Source organism: Colletotrichum fructicola (genome assembly GCF_000319635.2).
Source record: "Colletotrichum fructicola Nara gc5 chromosome Unknown KSG_Nara_v1_contig06, whole genome shotgun sequence".
NCBI classification, from domain to species: Eukaryota; Fungi; Ascomycota; class Sordariomycetes; order Glomerellales; family Glomerellaceae; genus Colletotrichum; species Colletotrichum fructicola.
The window spans coordinates 1769198-1785699 of NW_027094056.1; the positions used below are offsets into that span (position 1 = coordinate 1769198).

The 16502-nt window shown below is 54.8% G+C and overlaps 6 protein-coding genes across 6 annotated transcripts; 3 read left to right on the plus strand and 3 right to left on the minus strand.

The window, feature by feature from the left end:
- Positions 1 to 631: 631 nt before the first annotated feature.
- On the plus strand, positions 632 to 1862 carry CGGC5_v010787 (Acyl-protein thioesterase 1; the record flags this gene model as incomplete). Its single annotated transcript, XM_032021545.1, has 4 exons — positions 632 to 997; positions 1179 to 1214; positions 1293 to 1690; positions 1775 to 1862. 4 exons carry the CDS (start codon positions 632 to 634, stop codon positions 1860 to 1862), a joined length of 888 nt encoding a protein of 295 aa, XP_031892695.1.
- Positions 1863 to 2725: 863 nt separating this feature from the next.
- CGGC5_v010788 (uncharacterized protein) lies at positions 2726 to 3040 on the plus strand (the record flags this gene model as incomplete). Its single annotated transcript, XM_032021533.1, has 2 exons — positions 2726 to 2842; positions 2906 to 3040. The coding sequence occupies 2 exons, from the start codon at positions 2726 to 2728 to the stop codon at positions 3038 to 3040; spliced, it is 252 nt and encodes an 83-aa protein (XP_031892696.1).
- A 4528-nt stretch (positions 3041 to 7568) lies between these two features.
- On the plus strand, positions 7569 to 9038 carry IVY1 (the record flags this gene model as incomplete). Its single annotated transcript, XM_032021511.1, has 1 exon — positions 7569 to 9038. The coding sequence occupies one exon, from the start codon at positions 7569 to 7571 to the stop codon at positions 9036 to 9038; it is 1470 nt and encodes a 489-aa protein (XP_031892698.1).
- A 432-nt stretch (positions 9039 to 9470) lies between these two features.
- Positions 9471 to 10940, minus strand: NUP53 (Nucleoporin NUP53; the record flags this gene model as incomplete). Its single annotated transcript, XM_032021500.1, has 3 exons — positions 9471 to 10471; positions 10547 to 10770; positions 10849 to 10940. 3 exons carry the CDS (start codon positions 10938 to 10940, stop codon positions 9471 to 9473), a joined length of 1317 nt encoding a protein of 438 aa, XP_031892699.1.
- A 594-nt stretch (positions 10941 to 11534) lies between these two features.
- Positions 11535 to 14299, minus strand: ATR9-0 (Short-chain dehydrogenase/reductase ATR9; the record flags this gene model as incomplete). The annotated part of the gene is made up of 4 exons (XM_032021478.2): positions 11535 to 12322; positions 12599 to 12655; positions 12720 to 12857; positions 13285 to 14299. 4 exons carry the CDS (start codon positions 14297 to 14299, stop codon positions 11535 to 11537), a joined length of 1998 nt encoding a protein of 665 aa, XP_031892701.2.
- Positions 14300 to 15443: 1144 nt separating this feature from the next.
- On the minus strand, positions 15444 to 16385 carry CGGC5_v010792 (uncharacterized protein; the record flags this gene model as incomplete). The annotated part of the gene is made up of 1 exon (XM_032021467.1): positions 15444 to 16385. The coding sequence occupies one exon, from the start codon at positions 16383 to 16385 to the stop codon at positions 15444 to 15446; it is 942 nt and encodes a 313-aa protein (XP_031892702.1).
- Positions 16386 to 16502: the final 117 nt, after the last annotated feature.

A 16502-nucleotide genomic window follows, 5' to 3' on the forward strand; every position in this document is an offset into this window, starting at 1 on the left:
TCAATCCAGACTGGGTGTTTTCTGTGTGCTGGATTTAGAAGGGGGAGATAATCACATCTCTCATTGATGGTTGACTGGGAGTTATATGAGTGACACGCTGCACATCGGAGGTCGGTGAGGACCCCTTACCCGAACCGGGTGAGGGACGGAGGGCCAGGCGGAGGGCCCGGCGTGGTGATGGGCGGGGTGGTTTTCGTCGCGCGCGGCCGGGTCCACAGTGTGTTTCGGGGTGATTTAGTGGCGGGAATGCGCTGAAGGGATCCGCTCGTGGGCTGACGGTGAGTTTAAATCCGCTGTGCCGGTGGTATTCCGAGGAAGGCCCCCGTCTTCCCCGGATTGTATAGTTTGTGATTCCTTGGCATGATGTCTACGTAGCTATTATTTAGACAAGCATTTGACAATCCTCATGAGTGAGTTTCTGTGATACTGCATCTTGTCACGCGCCTCTGACCCCAGCCCCACAGTGCGTTCCAGACGGATCTACACACCGCGCCGGCACACCACAGATCTTCCCAATCAGCGACCCCACCCATCGGAACGGAGCCACCAGGGAAAAAAAACCAAAAGTGGACACCTCAAGCTCTCCCATCCGGCCCATCAGCTTGGACCTCCAGTTTGCCCTTTGCTCTCAATGCTCTCATTCCGCGGCCTCATCGCAACAACGCTCGTCGTCATCGCCAACCTCGCACATCTCACCGTCTCCGAACCTCAACAACACCGCGACCGCAACACTCACCCTCCGCTCGCCGCCGTCCCGCAAGACTCCCTCTTTGGCGGAACCCCACCAGTAGCAGCCGACATGTCGTCGTCCATCAGCCGCGCGGCCCCGCTCGTGTTCCCGGCCGCCGGGAAGCACACGGCGACCGTCATCTTCGCCCACGGCCTCGGCGACACGGGTAACGGCTGGGCGAGCGCCGTCGAGAACTGGAGGCGGAGGCAGAGGCTGGACGAGGTCAAGTTCGTGTTGCCTCACGCGCCGCAGATCCCCATCACCTGTGTGAGTTGTGCCCATCTCCATCCCCGTTGTCTGTCTCATTTCCATTTCATCGCATCTCATCTCGTCTCATCACATTCATCATGCGGCATGAGCAATGAGAGGTGCTGGATGATATTCATGAGAGACGTCTGCGGGGAAATTCACAGATAATCAAACCCGCTGACAAGAACCCTCACCTCAGAACTTCGGCATGCGCATGCCCGGCTGGTTCGACATTGTAAGTCGCGCCTCCATCCTAGACCGCCACCGCATCCCCCCGGGTCCGTCCCCCCTAACCACCGCGGCCATCCTGCAGAAAAAGCTCGACGGCACCGTCGAGTCGCTGCGCGAGAACGAGGACGCGCCGGGCATCCTAGCGTCCAACGAGTACTTCCACAGCCTCGTCCAGGCCGAGGTCGACGCCGGCATCCCGGCCGACCGCATCGTCCTCGGCGGCTTCAGCCAGGGCGGCGCCATGGCCATCTTCTCGGGCCTCACGGGCACGCACAAGGTCGCCGGCATCGTTGGCCTGTCGTGCTGGCTGCTGCTGAGCGAGCGCTTCGCGTCGCTGGTGCCGGCCGACAAGCCGAACCAGGCGACGCCGATCTTCATGGGTCATGGAGATGCGGATCCGCTGGTGAGGCCGGAGCTGGGCGCGCTGAGCATGGAGGCGTTGAAGAAGTTGGGGTATGATGTGTCGAGGACGCTTTACCCGTGAGTACTACCCATGCCGTGTTCTGGTTTTATTGATGGATTATTGCCTGGGGATTTTGTGCATGCTGACGTTGAGGTTTGCAGGGGCATGGGCCACTCTGCTTGCTTGGAGGAGCTGGACGATGTCGAGGCGTTCCTGTTGAAGCAGTTGCCGCCCACTGAGAAGAAGTAGACCAGATGGGTGTTCATGAGATACGTCGCTGCTGTTTGATGAGAGACCCAGATGAGAACGATTGCCAAATGATGGCTAGACCGACATAATAGAATCGATACATTCACCCCATGGTTCTAGATGTCTTGCTGCTTTGACCTACACGTGTTAATGGCCTGCCTCGCTGACTTGAACTGGTGTTACTATGAGTCTTCGGGGTTCCCAGGCAAATCCTTAAAAGGCGCCAGTCCTTCCTATTCGACTGGAAGTCATGTGTTTAACTTATGCCGGTCAACTCACCACACTCATTTTAGCGACTATACCCGGCATGGCCACTGGCCTAATTATGGGCACTCATCGTTGGAAAGCCCAAATTGATCAACAATTTATATGGGCAAGACCTTGGCGTTTGAGCGAATGGAGCCTTGCAGCACCTTACGACCTAGCCACAGTTCTCGCTAAAATGTCAATGCGTGCATGCGGCCATGTTACTGGTGTTGTCTTCCCAAACCTCATGGCCGCTGTCGGTAGTATTCATTTGATCCTACTCAATGACTCGTATTTGCGGCGAACATAGGCAGGGCGAGCGTGCTGCTGACCAAAAGAGCAAAACCAGATACCGAAACCGAGCATAGTGTTCCTCGTCAAGGGTATTTAATTTCGTAAGGTTTATGAACTGTCCTGGAGCCCTAGAATGGTACCGAGCATCCAGGCTGACCGTTTCAATGTGGTAACATGCATTTCCGCTGCTGCTTGTTGGAAAAACATAAATTCTTAACCACACTCGCATATCAAAATCTGAACGAGACGTCCCTCTAACTTTTACTCTCACCTAGAAATTCTACGTGATTTATCAACATTGACTCTTCCGCAACTTAGCTACAATGAGACTCATTACCCTTCTCTTTGCTGCTGCAACTGCAACTGCTCGCTTACTGGAGTGTAACGACGGAACCGCCGGTGACGGAGGTTGTGAAGCGAACGGCCTTCACACATACTGCGTAAGTATATCGAAGCTAAATTTTGGTCCAAATAGCATACTGACATATATCTGACCTTTACAGTGCAACGAGTCTTTCGAGACCCCAATCAACACCCGCACCCGCGACGTCACCGTCGTATCTAAGAATCCTCAAGGCAGTTTTAATTGCAAGGATGAAGCAAAGAATATAGTCGGAAGGATTTACTGTGCTGCATAACTTGATCATAATAGAATTTCTAAAGAAAACGTGTTTAATAATAACTGCCAACAACTTCAGACAAGGATTGTGTCCAGTTCCCGAGGAATCGGCAGCAAAGGTTGCCCTTCCACAAAATTCCTCGGCTGTTCTGCATTCAAAGGACGCCTCACAGGAACCGACTCTACTGGCCGTAACAAGACCATCTCGCACACTACCTGCTTATCCAGCACTTCGGCCGCTCTGCCCTTTTAATCATACCACCTTCCTCGTTGCACTCTACCTCCCATACCCATCGGACCGAACGCAATTCTTCCAACTGCTTCGTCAGGCTTTTCATCAAGCACCATCACCTTCGCATCCCCGAGACGTTTTGACACTGCTTCACCACTCTCAGTGCTATTGCCGCCCGCTTCTCCGACAGCGAAGTGTGGTGAGGTTTTCGCTAAACTTCCCACAAAACCTAGTATCTGTGGCGCGGTAGTGTGGTAATGGAAAACCAGCCGGGCGACTGCGGCTATGAGCATGACAGTAGTAGAGATGAAGTAAATGACAGTCCAGATGGTGTTAAGGGCGTAAGTAGCGGCGAGTGGGATTGTGACCGCGGATGTCGTATTTAGCAGTATTGAATTGACCCTTGGCACAGCTCCCACTATGGCATCGGGATCGATGTTAGAATCCAAGAAGGTGTTCAAGAGTAACCCAAATCGATCTGCGAAGACCTCCATAGGGATACTACTTAACGGTAAATACTTTTCACTGTTTGACGTCAAAAAAGTCGAGACAGGATTACTGAGATAGACTTCGTAAAAGTTCTTGAGGTCGCTGCTAGAAATCTTGGACTCCGCGGCAGGGAACCAGCTCAGCAGACTGCCAGGTACAGTTCGGTGGACATGCTGCGGACTGAAAATTGTCTCGGAGGGCGACAGCGGCGGCTCTGGTAGCTGTCTTATACGATCAACCCTGCACTGAGATTGCGCGGCGCTACCACGACATTCGCAAAAGACTTTAGCGTTTACATAAACAGTTCTTATTGCGCATGACGTCATGCAAGAACCGCCGTCGTTTTGAGCCCCCACAAATATTGTAGTATTCGACTTGTCTTGAGTTCCCGGTCCGTAAGTAGTGTTGTAATCCAAATCTAAGGTAACACGGCGCATCCATGGCGACGGGTCTGCCGAGAAGAAGTCCCACAGAGCCTCACTGTAAGGTGGGTGATCTAGTGTTGCATTGTATTTTATTGTGAACGATTTGTAATTTGTGGAGAACCAGTCGATTAAAGCCTGGAAGTATGTGAGCATGAACCTCGAGAGAAGGCTGAAGACTATTTTTCATGTGATTTGACTAACCTGACTCATCTCTTTGGGGTCAGGGCTTGCGCATATCCAATTGGCACACTGAGGTTGTTCTTTTAGCATTTTGTGACTGATGCTGAAGTAAGGACTTACATTGTACACGTCGATATAGCTAGCGTTGATAATGAACGAAACGTTTCCAACTAGGTCGCTACCTATTCCATAAGGATGGTTTCCAATGAGGCTGCTGTAATTTTGAACACTTTGATTCCAAGGGACAGCAAGCCACTTCTCTGGATTTGACGCGTTGTAGCCGGCTACATGTTTCAGACTGGGAACCCGAGGATTACCCCACGGGTCGATCGTCATCTGTACAGCTGCTGCCTGTGTTCCACCTAATCGTTTTATAAGGTTATCATAACCGGCGCAAGTACTATCGCAGTGCTGTGTCCCGGATGTGACAGAGGTGAGGACGCTGCTATATAAAGCTTCGACTTTGGGCCCATAATATAACCACGTGGACTCGTCATCGAGTGGGCTGTGCTCGATAGTCTTAAGTGTGTAGTTTTTGTAGCTCACATATTCTTCGAGATTCGTCACCTGATTCTGGAGGTACAAAATTCTAAACGAAGACTGCGAGCCTAGAGGATTGAATGCCCACACGAAGAGCAGACAGGCAGTCCGAATATTGATCATGGACAGGGCATAAGCGGATAGAACCGTATTAGCCATCGTCAAAGACCCCAGGACTTGTTCCAAAGCCTACATTGCTGTTAGTATGGGAACGTTGTTGAATGTAGAGAGGAACGTTACTCTCAATGGGACACCACGCTCGAGGTGCCAATTTGCGTATGCTTTCAGAGCGTTGCTTATAACGCCTGAGAAGATGACAGGCCAGAATGAGGGCGCCAATTCTGTGGCCACAATCACCGTTCCTGACCACTCAGATTCCTCTTGTTCTCGGAGAGAACAAATGCATACGCCCAGAGCTGTTCCATGTCTCAGTGAAAGATTCGCAGTAAACTCGGGGTAACGAGTGGTAAAAAACGGACCAAGAAAGCATATTGAAAGTGCAATTGCCATGATGTCGCCAAGACATCTGGACCATGGCAAGCCATTCCAATGAACGGGTGATCGGGTCTGGTTAATTTCAGACTTTGATGATGCATTTTCATCTCTTTCGTCACAGTTGCTGGCTATCGAATGCGCGTTTGGATCGTCATCGACTTCTGGCGGAGAAACCAGTTGCTCTAAGCTGGCATGATCTGTGTCTCTTTGCTGCAATGTGTCTAGACTCTGGTCTAGACTTTTTCGAGGGTTTGTATGAAGGTCTTGAAGCCCGTCTGCAAGATGTATGCGGCTGGACGCCAAGGGGCAGGGGAGGAGCTTGTAAGTGTGTTCTGGACGAGGCTCCATGGCGGGAACAAAAAAGCCATTGTACGGGAAACAAAATGTAGACTTCTGCAAAACTTGTGGAAGGCAGGTGCGATTATTTATGTTCTCTCATATGTAATACGAGGCTGAAAGGTTGTGTCACACCTGTTACGTTTGACAACGTTGTCAAACGCTTCTGCTGAAGCAATTGGGTAGGAACCGACGTAAGACATGAGAAATGCAACTCATGTTTATGTGTCCATTGATAGAGCGAATATGTACACATCCTGGTTTTAGGTTGAGTGAAGGTAAACATGACTGCTTGGCACTGTACCTGGGAGCATGGTTCTAAAACGCGGCATCGATGCGCGCTACCACTGGAAGCTAGTCGCGCCCTCGACCTGTGAAATTCCCCTTAGCTTCCCTTGAACGCATATGCTAGATGGTTTCCTGTTCAGATGCCTAAGGGCTATCAGTTTCAACACTTCATTGCTCATCAAACATGATAAAAGGCACTTATAACATACCTTGAGTAGTAGAGCTTATACACCATCTAGCACTCACGACATGCCCAAATGATCACCAGAAACCACAGAGCCTGCCCAAGTCATCAGTTGGAATGAGAAGAGAATGACTTCTCTATGCGAACAACAACGAGAGAATTAAACATAGATACTATAGCTTGACGAAGATATTCTGATTTTCTGCTGAATTCTTCAGTCTCACAAGAATCGAGTTGCAACTAGTCGCCGGCGACTGGCTCAGAACTGCCTGACGCCCGTGATGTCGGGCCTCGCCTACTACACCAACTTGGCGTAACAGCGTCGTCGAGTCAACATGGGAAAGTCGGATGGTGCAAAAAGAAAGTGAGGCGTGTTCTGCGGGTTCCGTACTTCCTTTCAGACCCACCACACTCATCTTGGCGGCTGCATGTGTTGTTCGTCGAGCCCGGCTCGGGTCGACCTCCGTGGTTGAGACTCACTTACGGTCCCGGCCCCATACACCCGGGAATACTAGCAATATTTCAACTCACCCGGGGTTCAAGCTAACAGCCGCCTTCAGTCTCTCAAAAATCACACGCACATGCCTTTGTCTCAGAAATCCAATCACAACAAACAGGATCAGTTGTCTTCTCCAAAATCCCCAACGACCACCAGCTTACCTAAGTCCATGTCCTGCAAGACACACCGTTCAAACGGCCCATGACGCTAACGAAAGCCCAAAGTGGTTCCAGCCAGGGGTCTTATTGCGGCTGCAGCGTCCGCGAGGTGGCGCCGCAGCACGCAAGCACAGGGCCTATCCGGGTAACGGCCGGACACCACCTTGCGGCCCAGTGGGCAGGGTGCGGCGGTCAGCAGTTGCCCCCTCGAATCACAAGGGCCTCCAAGTACCTTTGGGCTGCTGTGTGTGTGTGCTGTTACCTGCACCATGGACCATGGCGCGGCCCACATGCGCCAACCGCAATCGCCTTTCCAAGGAAGCTTTGCAGCATCTTGCAGAACCATCTTCAGCGATTTCATCTTTTTTTTTTTTAGAGCACCTAAAATATTCCTTATTTTTCTTTCCCCTTCCCTCCCTCCTCCTCCTCCTCCTAGAGATCTCAACCTTTGACAGGTTCCCGTTCCTTCGTCCTCCCTGTCCTACATCACGACCTGACGATGAGACTGCCCGGCTCAGCGCGATAAGCTAGCCAAACAAACGAAACAAAACCCCGAGCTCCCGCCACAGCAACGCAGCCCGCGAAGCCCCCGCAGCGTTGGTTGCCACAATAAACAGCATCCCGAAATAGCCTCAACGCAGCTCCATTCCACATCCCCCCTCCGCCCTTCCGGAGGGATCAGCAAGAAACCCCTCCAAACGAAAACCGAAACCTCACACAAATGGCAACCTCACCACCTACACCCGCCGCCGCCAACGGCTCCTCCGATACCCGCCCCGCGACCCCGACGCCCTCCCAGCTGCCCCCGATCCCGGGCTCCCCCGTCTACTCCCTCGCCTCCACCGCGAACCCCCTCTCCTCCTTCAACCTCCCCCTCCCGCCGCCCCCGCGCCCCGTCCACGCCATCCTCACAAAGGCCGACCTCGAGCAGTCCCAGACCGCCTACACCGACCTCCTCCAGACCGCAAAGGCCTACCGCCAGGCCCTCGCCACCCTCTCCACCGCCGCCTCCGCCTTCGGCTCCGCCCTCGAGTCCTGCGCCCGCCTCAAGGAGGCCCGCGCCGAGTCCCTCTCCGCGAGCACCCACCCCAACGGCGGCGCCGCCCTCCTCTCCTCCAGCTTCCCCGGCGCAGGCCCCAGCACCGCCTGCACCGCCGACCTCCTCCTCTCCGCCTCGGGCGTCCACCACCTCGTCGCGAACCACCAGCAGATCCTCTCCGAGACCGTCTACCGCGACTTCGAGGTGCCCCTCCTCCACGAGCTCGACAAGTGGCGCCAGCGCGTCGACGACGAGGAGGACGTCTACGTGCGCGAGGTCCAGGCGCGCTCCCGCGAGATCCAGAAGCTCGAGAAGGACGGGCTCAAGCTGCATAAACAGCGCCGCCGCGACGTCGGCAAGTTCCGCGCCCACCTCGTCGAGCTGACCACCAAGCTCGACGGCCTGACCGCGCTGCACGGCGACCACGCGCGCACGCTGCTCCGCGAGAGCCAGGACACCAGCGGCCGCATCCTCGAGGCCTCGTGCAGCCTCGTCCGCGCGGAAGTCGACATCTTTGAGAGCCTCGCCCGGAAGGGGTGGAGCGGCGGCGGGCTGGACGAGCTGCTGGAAAAGGGCGCCGATCTCTTCGCGAGCGACGAGGTAGCGGACCTGCACCACGCGAGCATCAGCGGCGGGGGGTCCGCGGAGACGGCGAAGCTGTTCAGCATCCTCCCGCCCAAGAGCATCCTCGCGGACGCCGCCTCGGACGTCACGCGGCAGGGCGGCGGCCACGCGCGGGGCGACAGCCTGCTGAGCGACTCGGACCGGTACCAGAGCCTCGGCGCGGCGGTGGCCTCGCCCGGGCTCGGCGACGACAACGACGCGGACAGCATCTTCTCGGACACGACGTTCAACCGGTCGCGGGGGGTGCGGCCGTTCTCGCCGCAGCCGATCCGGCGGCACGCGACGGACGTGACGTTCGACAGCCTGGGCGTCGGGCTGAGCGAGGAGTCGTCGCAGGTCGACGAGCGGGTTGCGGAGCAGCGGCGGTACAGCATCCTGAAGGAGGAGGACGAGGAGCAGCAGCACGGGCAGACGCCGTGGGGGCAGAGCAACGACGGGAGCTCGGTGGTGGAGTCGTCGGTCAACGGGGGGTCGGAGGAGAGGGGGCGGCGAGAGAGGCGGTGGAGCGTGAATGAGGAAGACGCCTAGCAGACTGATGTTTCGATTTGAAGAAGTCGTCTTTGTGTGTGTTTGTTTGTGTTCGACGGCGGCCCAAAGTCATGAATTATTTCTTGTTATACCCATTTAGAGGCGTCTATGGAAAGAAGAAAAATCGAGGGACGCCCCTCCTCGGCGCGGCATAGTCTTACAACTGGTCATACAGAACCTTGATCCCTTTTATTCTTTTCTCTGCGCGAGTTCGGTATTGTTTGTTCTTCCTGCTCCAAAAGACTGCATGCAGCTTCTCCAATCTTGTAATCCGTCGGTCTAGTATGGTTGTAGTAGTAAAAAAAGGAGAACCAGTAGTGCGTGGTATTCATGATGCTAAATGAAACTTTTCCTCCAAACGCCTCTCCCCCCATCCCCTGCCCGTGATGTAAAACCCCCCAAAGGCTCCTGATCTCAAGAAACGGAAAACATCTAGTCGTCCTTGTCGGCGGTCAGGATCTCGCCGCCAAACAGCCCAAACGTCGCGTCGAGCCAGCAGATGACCTTCCAGTACAGGCTGGCGCGGTTCCAGTCGAACTCGCCCGTGTCGGTGCGCGGGACCTCGTTGCCGATCATGGAGCCGCTGAACCACTTGAGGAAGGGCACGGCGTTGACGAGGCGCTGGGCGTAGCTCTGCTGCGGGAGCAGGGCCTGCTCGGCCGGCAGGAGCCGGGCGCGCCGGGCGGTGGGGATGCGGCGGCAGTAGAGGCTGTCTTCGGTCGTCATCTGCAGGACGGCGGTAGACTGGGACGTGGACGAGGAGGGCTCGAGGGGCGGGGCGTCGGTCATGGTCACGGTAGCGGAGGACATGTTGGACATTGTCGCGGTGTCCATCGTGTTGGAGGAGGTGAGGGACGTGGGCGGGGAGAGGTCGGACATGGTGCGGGCGTTCGCGGCGAAGGGGTTGCTCGGCTTCTGGAGACGCTTGCGAGGTGTGGCATGGCTGCCGAACGCGCCTGTCGGGACGGACTGGGAGCGGTGCAGGTCGTCGTGGGCGGGCACGAGGGAGTCGACGTCGGGGATGGGCTCGTCGCGGACCGGGGGGAAGCCGCTGTAGGGCTCCGCGTAGACGAGGTAGCCGTTGACGCGCTGTGGGCTGGCGTAGCACGCGGCATCCGCGGCGTCGGCGGACTCGAAGGTGACCTTGACCCAGTGCTCGCCGCCGTCGGCGCGGTTGACCTTTGCGCGCTCCTCGGGGGTGAGGACGCGGCGGCGGGTGAAGGCCGGGTCGCGCAGCTCTGACTTGTAGCGGCGCTGCTCGAGGGGCGGCTCGCGAGGGTAGTCTTCGCAGATGAGGCCGGCGAGCTGCTCGTAGTGGGCGAGGGCGGCGTACTGCTGGGAGGGGGAGCGGTAGCCGCGGAGGATGACTTCGGTGGGCTCGCGGCGGGCGAGACGGGGGCCGGCTGCGGCGGCGGTGGGAGCTTCTTCGGAGGCTAGGAGGGGCGCTTGTGAGAGGCCTGAGGTTTTGCGTTGGGTGCCGATGGCGGCGGAGGAGCTGGTGGTTGTACCTGGTTGTTGTGATGAGGTGCCGGCGTTGGCGGCTGTGTTGAGGGCGGTGACGTTCGCTTGGGAGGAGATCCAGTCGCCAAAGATCTTGTCGGCAGCTGCGACGGTCGGGTTCTCGCGGCGGGCGGGTGTCCCTGTGCGGGAGCGGGAGCGGCGCGTGGACTTGCCGAAAGAGCCCGTCTCTGGGGCGCCACGGCGATTTCTAGCACCGGGGAGGCCATCTTGTCTGCGCGGGAGGAAGTTGTTAGCTGGATGTCACTGCGCGGTAGGACCCTTCGAGGGTTGAAGTCGCGTCGGGACGTACTGAGGGAAGACCATGGCGTAGGGGCGTTTTATGCCGTCGTCGCCGATGTAGAGTTCCTCGTCGGGAACATTGTGGAGGATGAGAGGCGCCATTGTGGGCGGAGGTATTAAAGGCGTCGCTGCCCTCGAAGGAATTGGACGCGGCGAGCTTCGAAGCTTCGAAGTCGGTGTCGGGATGGATTCGGTGAGTTTCGTTGCAGAAGGAATCGACACTAGAACGCGCACGAAAGGAAGTAAAGTCCTGAAAGGAGCGTCGGGGGTATTCGTCGAGGTGCTGTGTTGCCTTCGGCGCTGCAGGGGTTATACACAAAGAGATTGAGCTCTTTGGGAGAGGTGTCGACTTCACATGCGATGCGTGCCGCAGCTGGCGATGATTTTCCCATGCGAAAAGTAGCTGACCGGGGGGTGACCCAGCAACCGCGGGATATCTCTGCTCCGGTGTCCGACAATACCCAGTGGCTTAGGGGCCGTGCGCTGACAGCTGTCCCGGCGATCCACTCTGACATTAGAAGCCACCAGTCAGAGCGTTGCGAATCCAACACTTCAATTCCTCGGTCTTGTCTATGTCAACTTGTCAATTTGAAGGAAACATTGTTGGTATGACAAATCGCATGCCAGTAACCATATTGAACGTTCGGATGACGTTGCATCTTCCCCATGGTGTCATCGCGTCGAAAGGTCGGTATCCTAGACAACCATAGAGCCACCATCAGTAGCAGCAACAGTACCAGTCGCATTTCGATCCTTCAGCAACCAGATATACGCCTCAACAACATCCTCAACCCTCCCAAACTGACCCGTCGGCACCGCTTCCTCAACGCCTTTGACCATTGCCTGCTTCTCCTCCGCACTCATGTGATCCCATAGCTCAGTATCAACATGGCCCGGAGCAACAGCATTGACCCTCAAAGGCTTCAGCTCCACTGCCAGCTGCTTCACCATCCCCTGTAAGCCCGCCGTAAAATACGACACGACAGACCACCCGGATGTAGACTTGTGTGCCGCGCTACCGCTGGTAATGATGAACGACGACTCGTTACTCTTCGGAAGGTACCGCGATGCGACTTTGATTGCCATCAGGGGAGCGACGAGACGCATCTGGCAAGCGGCCAGGATCTTGTCGGGAGTGAGATCTTGTAGCATCATCAGTGAGAGCGAGTCGGCCGCCGTGAGAACGACGTGGTCTATAGGCCCTGCTTGTTTGAACACGCCTTCCAGCCTTTCTTCGGCATCAGGTCCTGAGAGGTCTGCCGTGAAACTCTGGATCTTCTGGCTCGATGAGGAAGATGGCATCGTGGCTTGGAGACTTGCAACGGCTTTGGAGAGCTTGCTGCCCGATGAAGAGGAGATGGTCACGCTGGCGCCGGCCGAGAGAACGGCCTCTGCGACGCCGAAGCCGATGCCGGTCGAGCCTCCTATAACCAGGACATGCTTACCAGCGAGCTTGTTGTATTTGATAGACATTTCCTGGAAAGCTGAGGATCTCTGTGAATTATGTCCTTATTTAACGTTGTTGGGTTTGGATTTTCAAACGAGACGAAATTGTTTTGATAATGAAGTTATGCACAGTCGATCAGCGACGATGTTTTGATGATGATTTAGGCTTCACTCGATTGACTATTTGACTTCCATGAGACATCAAATCAATGAGATAATTGACTTCAATTTCATCCCTTTTTGGCAGGTTGTAATTCCGCGCAAAAGCCGAGAGCCTCCGTGCGGGCATAGTTCCGTCCACCGCCGTCACTTACACGGAGTCAATGCTAGTGCGGGGTTTAATCCCGGCCCATAGCAACGTCGCACATACACTTAAATCCAAGTTATAGCGGTTTTAAGAAGTCCAAGAAAACGCGGGGCTGTTAAGAATCTTACCTTCGTGAAATAAGAACCCAAGAGAAAGGAGACTGCGTTTGTTGGTGCTCAAGCCTCGCGAGGTTGAAGTATCGTGAATCTTGCAGGTGGACCTGCTGTGTTGGATGCCTACAAAGTCGCCAGATGAGCCTTTCAGGGCTAGTGCTGACCAGTGATGAGAGCCTCGAATGGACTATGATTTAAAATTCCATTGATGCCTGGATGATGACATGATCGATGATTGTCAGCGCGCGTGGAGATTAATGTGCTCTGCCCTGGTCTTAATGCCAAGAATAATGGCCCCAGGGCAGACATCCCGGCCGCCCCGGCAACTTTCCTTATTTGGGCATCTTGCCTTCGCATCTTGACGAATTAGAACTGATACTCGAACATCCAAGCCAAATTCTCAACTCCAAGAACGTAAAAGGACAAATGATGTTCCTGCAGGATCTCATCCCCGAGGCCAAATGCCGCGGCAAAATCCCGATCATACATACAAGGGTATTGTGTTTTCAAAGCAAACAATCCTATTATGTACGCTCGTAAAAGACCTATCTACACAGAGAGGCCGTCTAGTCCCATGTACATGCATCCATCGGATGAACAGCTGAGTGAATGCTCGTCTGGCAAACCGGAAGGTCGGCATTCCTCGACTCGAATCTCAAATCGTGCAGTCCAACATCATACGATGTCGGAGGCGCGGGAACCGCGAACGCGCCAGTCTCGATATCCTGTTGCGCCTTCAGGCTCATGTTGACAATCTCAATGATCACATGCTGTCGCTCCGCCTCGAGATGCTCCTCAGAGATGGCACCTCCATACCAAATGGACGCGTAAATGTCAATGCCTCTTTCCCCAGGCTGTCCAAACGACGCACCATCAACGTCACGCGCCGCGATGTTGAGCACGCCAAAGTTGGTATCCTTGCCGTCCACCAAATTCTTGTCGCCGCAGGCCTTGATCAAAAACTCCGGCAGCGGCCGAACCATGGCTCTCCCAGCACACAGGGCCGCGCTGTAGTTGGGAATCGTAAAGTTGGTGATCGTGCCACCCCATCCCTCGAGAATGCGCGAGACGCCGCTGCCGGTGGTGAAGTCCGAGTGCTTGAAGTAGTGCTCCGCATTCTCCCTGTTGTTGGCCGCGTCGGCTCTGGGCGACGAAGACCACGCGGAGAAAGCCCAGGCAGTGATGTTGGGCAAGGATACGACTGCGCGCGCTTCGACGGCCTTCCAGGTCTCTGGCTTGTCCAGCTCGGACTTGTCGTTCACCTCGTACCAGAACTGCCTGGCTTCGATGATCTCCCTCTCAAACATGTCGAGGAATCCTTGGTCGCCAATTTCAGTCTTGCGCTGGAAGAGCTGGTCCATGCACTCGGTGGCATCACTCGGGGCCCTTTCGTCGCAGTTTGTGCGCTCGTTGAGCAGGTTCCAGACGTAGTGGCATCTGTCCAGCTCGAACATGGCCTTGGTGCCGAGCTTCGCGGGACCAGACAAGATGAAGTCGTAGCCACCAGCGGTTTCGGTCCAGTTGCCGAAGGAGGGCCACGGAGTGCTCTGCGCAGTTGCCAAAGTGGCGAAGGTAGCAGTGAAAAGAGACCGCATTTCTGACTAGTTTGAAAGTTGAAAAGATGGGAAAATGTAGCTGGACTGGTCCTATGAGATCGATCGACTTGCATGAAGACGAGGTTTCGACTTATATAGCACATTCCCACCCCGATATTGAACGCCCGCTGGCCGCCACTCGGGACTGGCGCGGCACCTCCACAATCATCGATTCTCGCAATTCCCCGTATGCTGGCCAATCACGAGCAGTCTCGTCATCGCCACGAGAACGTTTAAAAAGTTGGTTGGGAGGCAGAAAGTGCGAACTTTGGTGAGATTGAAGGTGTCGGCTGAGGGTTCCACACGCATCTTTGCTAGCTTTCTCTGCCTAGAAGGAAGAAGCAAGAAACAAGTTGATAAAGTCCTGGTGAGCGAATCCGCCGCAGGATGCATGTGCAGGGGTGTTCCGCAGCAAACAATGAGAACAAAGAGGTGATGATATCGATCTCCAGAATTTAAGCGAACGATCGATTCAGGGGTAATTCATGAATTTGGACTTTCGTAAATTCCTCAAGGCAGACGCTCCCTCGGGTCGGTCATATCCCGGATATTCCGTAAAATGGTTGTTGCCGGCCAAAGGGACCTTGGTTGTGACCTGCACTGCCTCGGACCAAATCAACCGAGAAGATGACGGGTTTTGAATTTCAGCTTTGGGGGCCGCCAAGACGACTAGCTCAGCAAAACAAGCAGTCGTTGGTTCATGAGTGGGTGGATGGAAGTCACACCCCTTATTCAAGAAGAAAAAGAAAGTAAAGCATGCAGGGGCTGAATCTTAAATTCAACCGTTTTATCGCAGCAATTGCTTTCAACAGTTCATCCAACTGCGTGAGAACCAGGAGTCGGTGAAATGTTGGTTGTGAACTTGGCTAGTCAAGAAGGGTAAATGCCAATGCAAGTAATCATCTTTTGATTTTCTGTTACAAACGAGTCCTACATACTACGTCGACAACTTCGCAAGCCCGACTATCTATCGCACGTTGGTTCTACGTTGCTTCCTGGTCAACTTTTCCACTCTCCAGCACAGCCTGTATTTGGCTTGAAGTAAAATAATCATTTTACAGTCTGCAAGAAAGAGAAGATTGAAACTCCAATTCTTCTGAAGACTGAAAAGACAACAAAGTTGCTATGGCGGCAATCAATCCTCTTACTCCAGCAGTCTCCTGAAAGACTCGGCCGGGGTAACCTTCGGAGTAAAGATGTCGAATATTTCTCGGCTTGTTGTGGAGATGCTGCATTTTCCTTCCCAAGCCGTCTCTAAAGCGTACTTGATCGACCGAATGACGCTCTTTGACTGCTGAGATTGAGCTGCCATGTCTTCAACAAAGGACACGTCTTTGAATTTGATATCCTCAACCCTTGTGCCAAGCGACTTCTCAACCATCCCCACAATCTGACGCCCGGTGACGTCTTCGGGACCGTTCAGAACGTATTTAGCCCTGTCGTGAGGCTTCACATCTTCGGCAGTGAGAAGGCGTGCCGCTAGACATCCGACCTCGAAAGGATCGATGATCCCGACCGCAGCGTCTTCAGAAGCGATCAACTTCAGCGTGTGCTGTTTCCCCGTCTTGCGGAATGACTTAACCAACTCCGCTGCCGGGTAAAGGTACAGAGGCGAGAAGATATTGGGCTGCAGCGAGGTCCACCGAAGGCGTTGAAACTCCGGCGAGCTCAGCATGGACTCAATAGCCCAGTGGGTTCTTGGGTAGTACGCAGGGCAGTCCGGCCGTACGTTTGCGGCAGTTGTCGAGATTCGCACCACATATTCAACTCCTGCATTGAGAGCAGCGACGTGGAAGGTTGACTCTTCGGAAAATTGGTTGGGTTCGTTATGGGCGGCAATAAAAGCCCTCACAACGTTGTGTTGGCGTAGCCAATCCGCGGTGATGTCCACCCAGTTCTTTTCAAGTACTTCGACGTTCGGCAACTGACTGAGCTTCTGCGCGACAGTTCCGCTGAGCGATCGAGTGAGTGCAAGAACTCTGTGACCGGAGAAGGTGGCATTGGTCTTGAGAAGTTCTGATAGGGTCTCGACGACACCGCGGCCAGTATTGCCGGTGGCGCCAACAACAAGAATTGTCGGTTCCATAGTTTGGAATAATTCAGAAGAAGGAAGAGTGTGGTTAGTACACGACTGGTGTAAGTTCGATTGGGCGGGTTGATTGTGTCAAGCAAGTCGTGCAGCGTGCCTGGTTTTATCCTCATC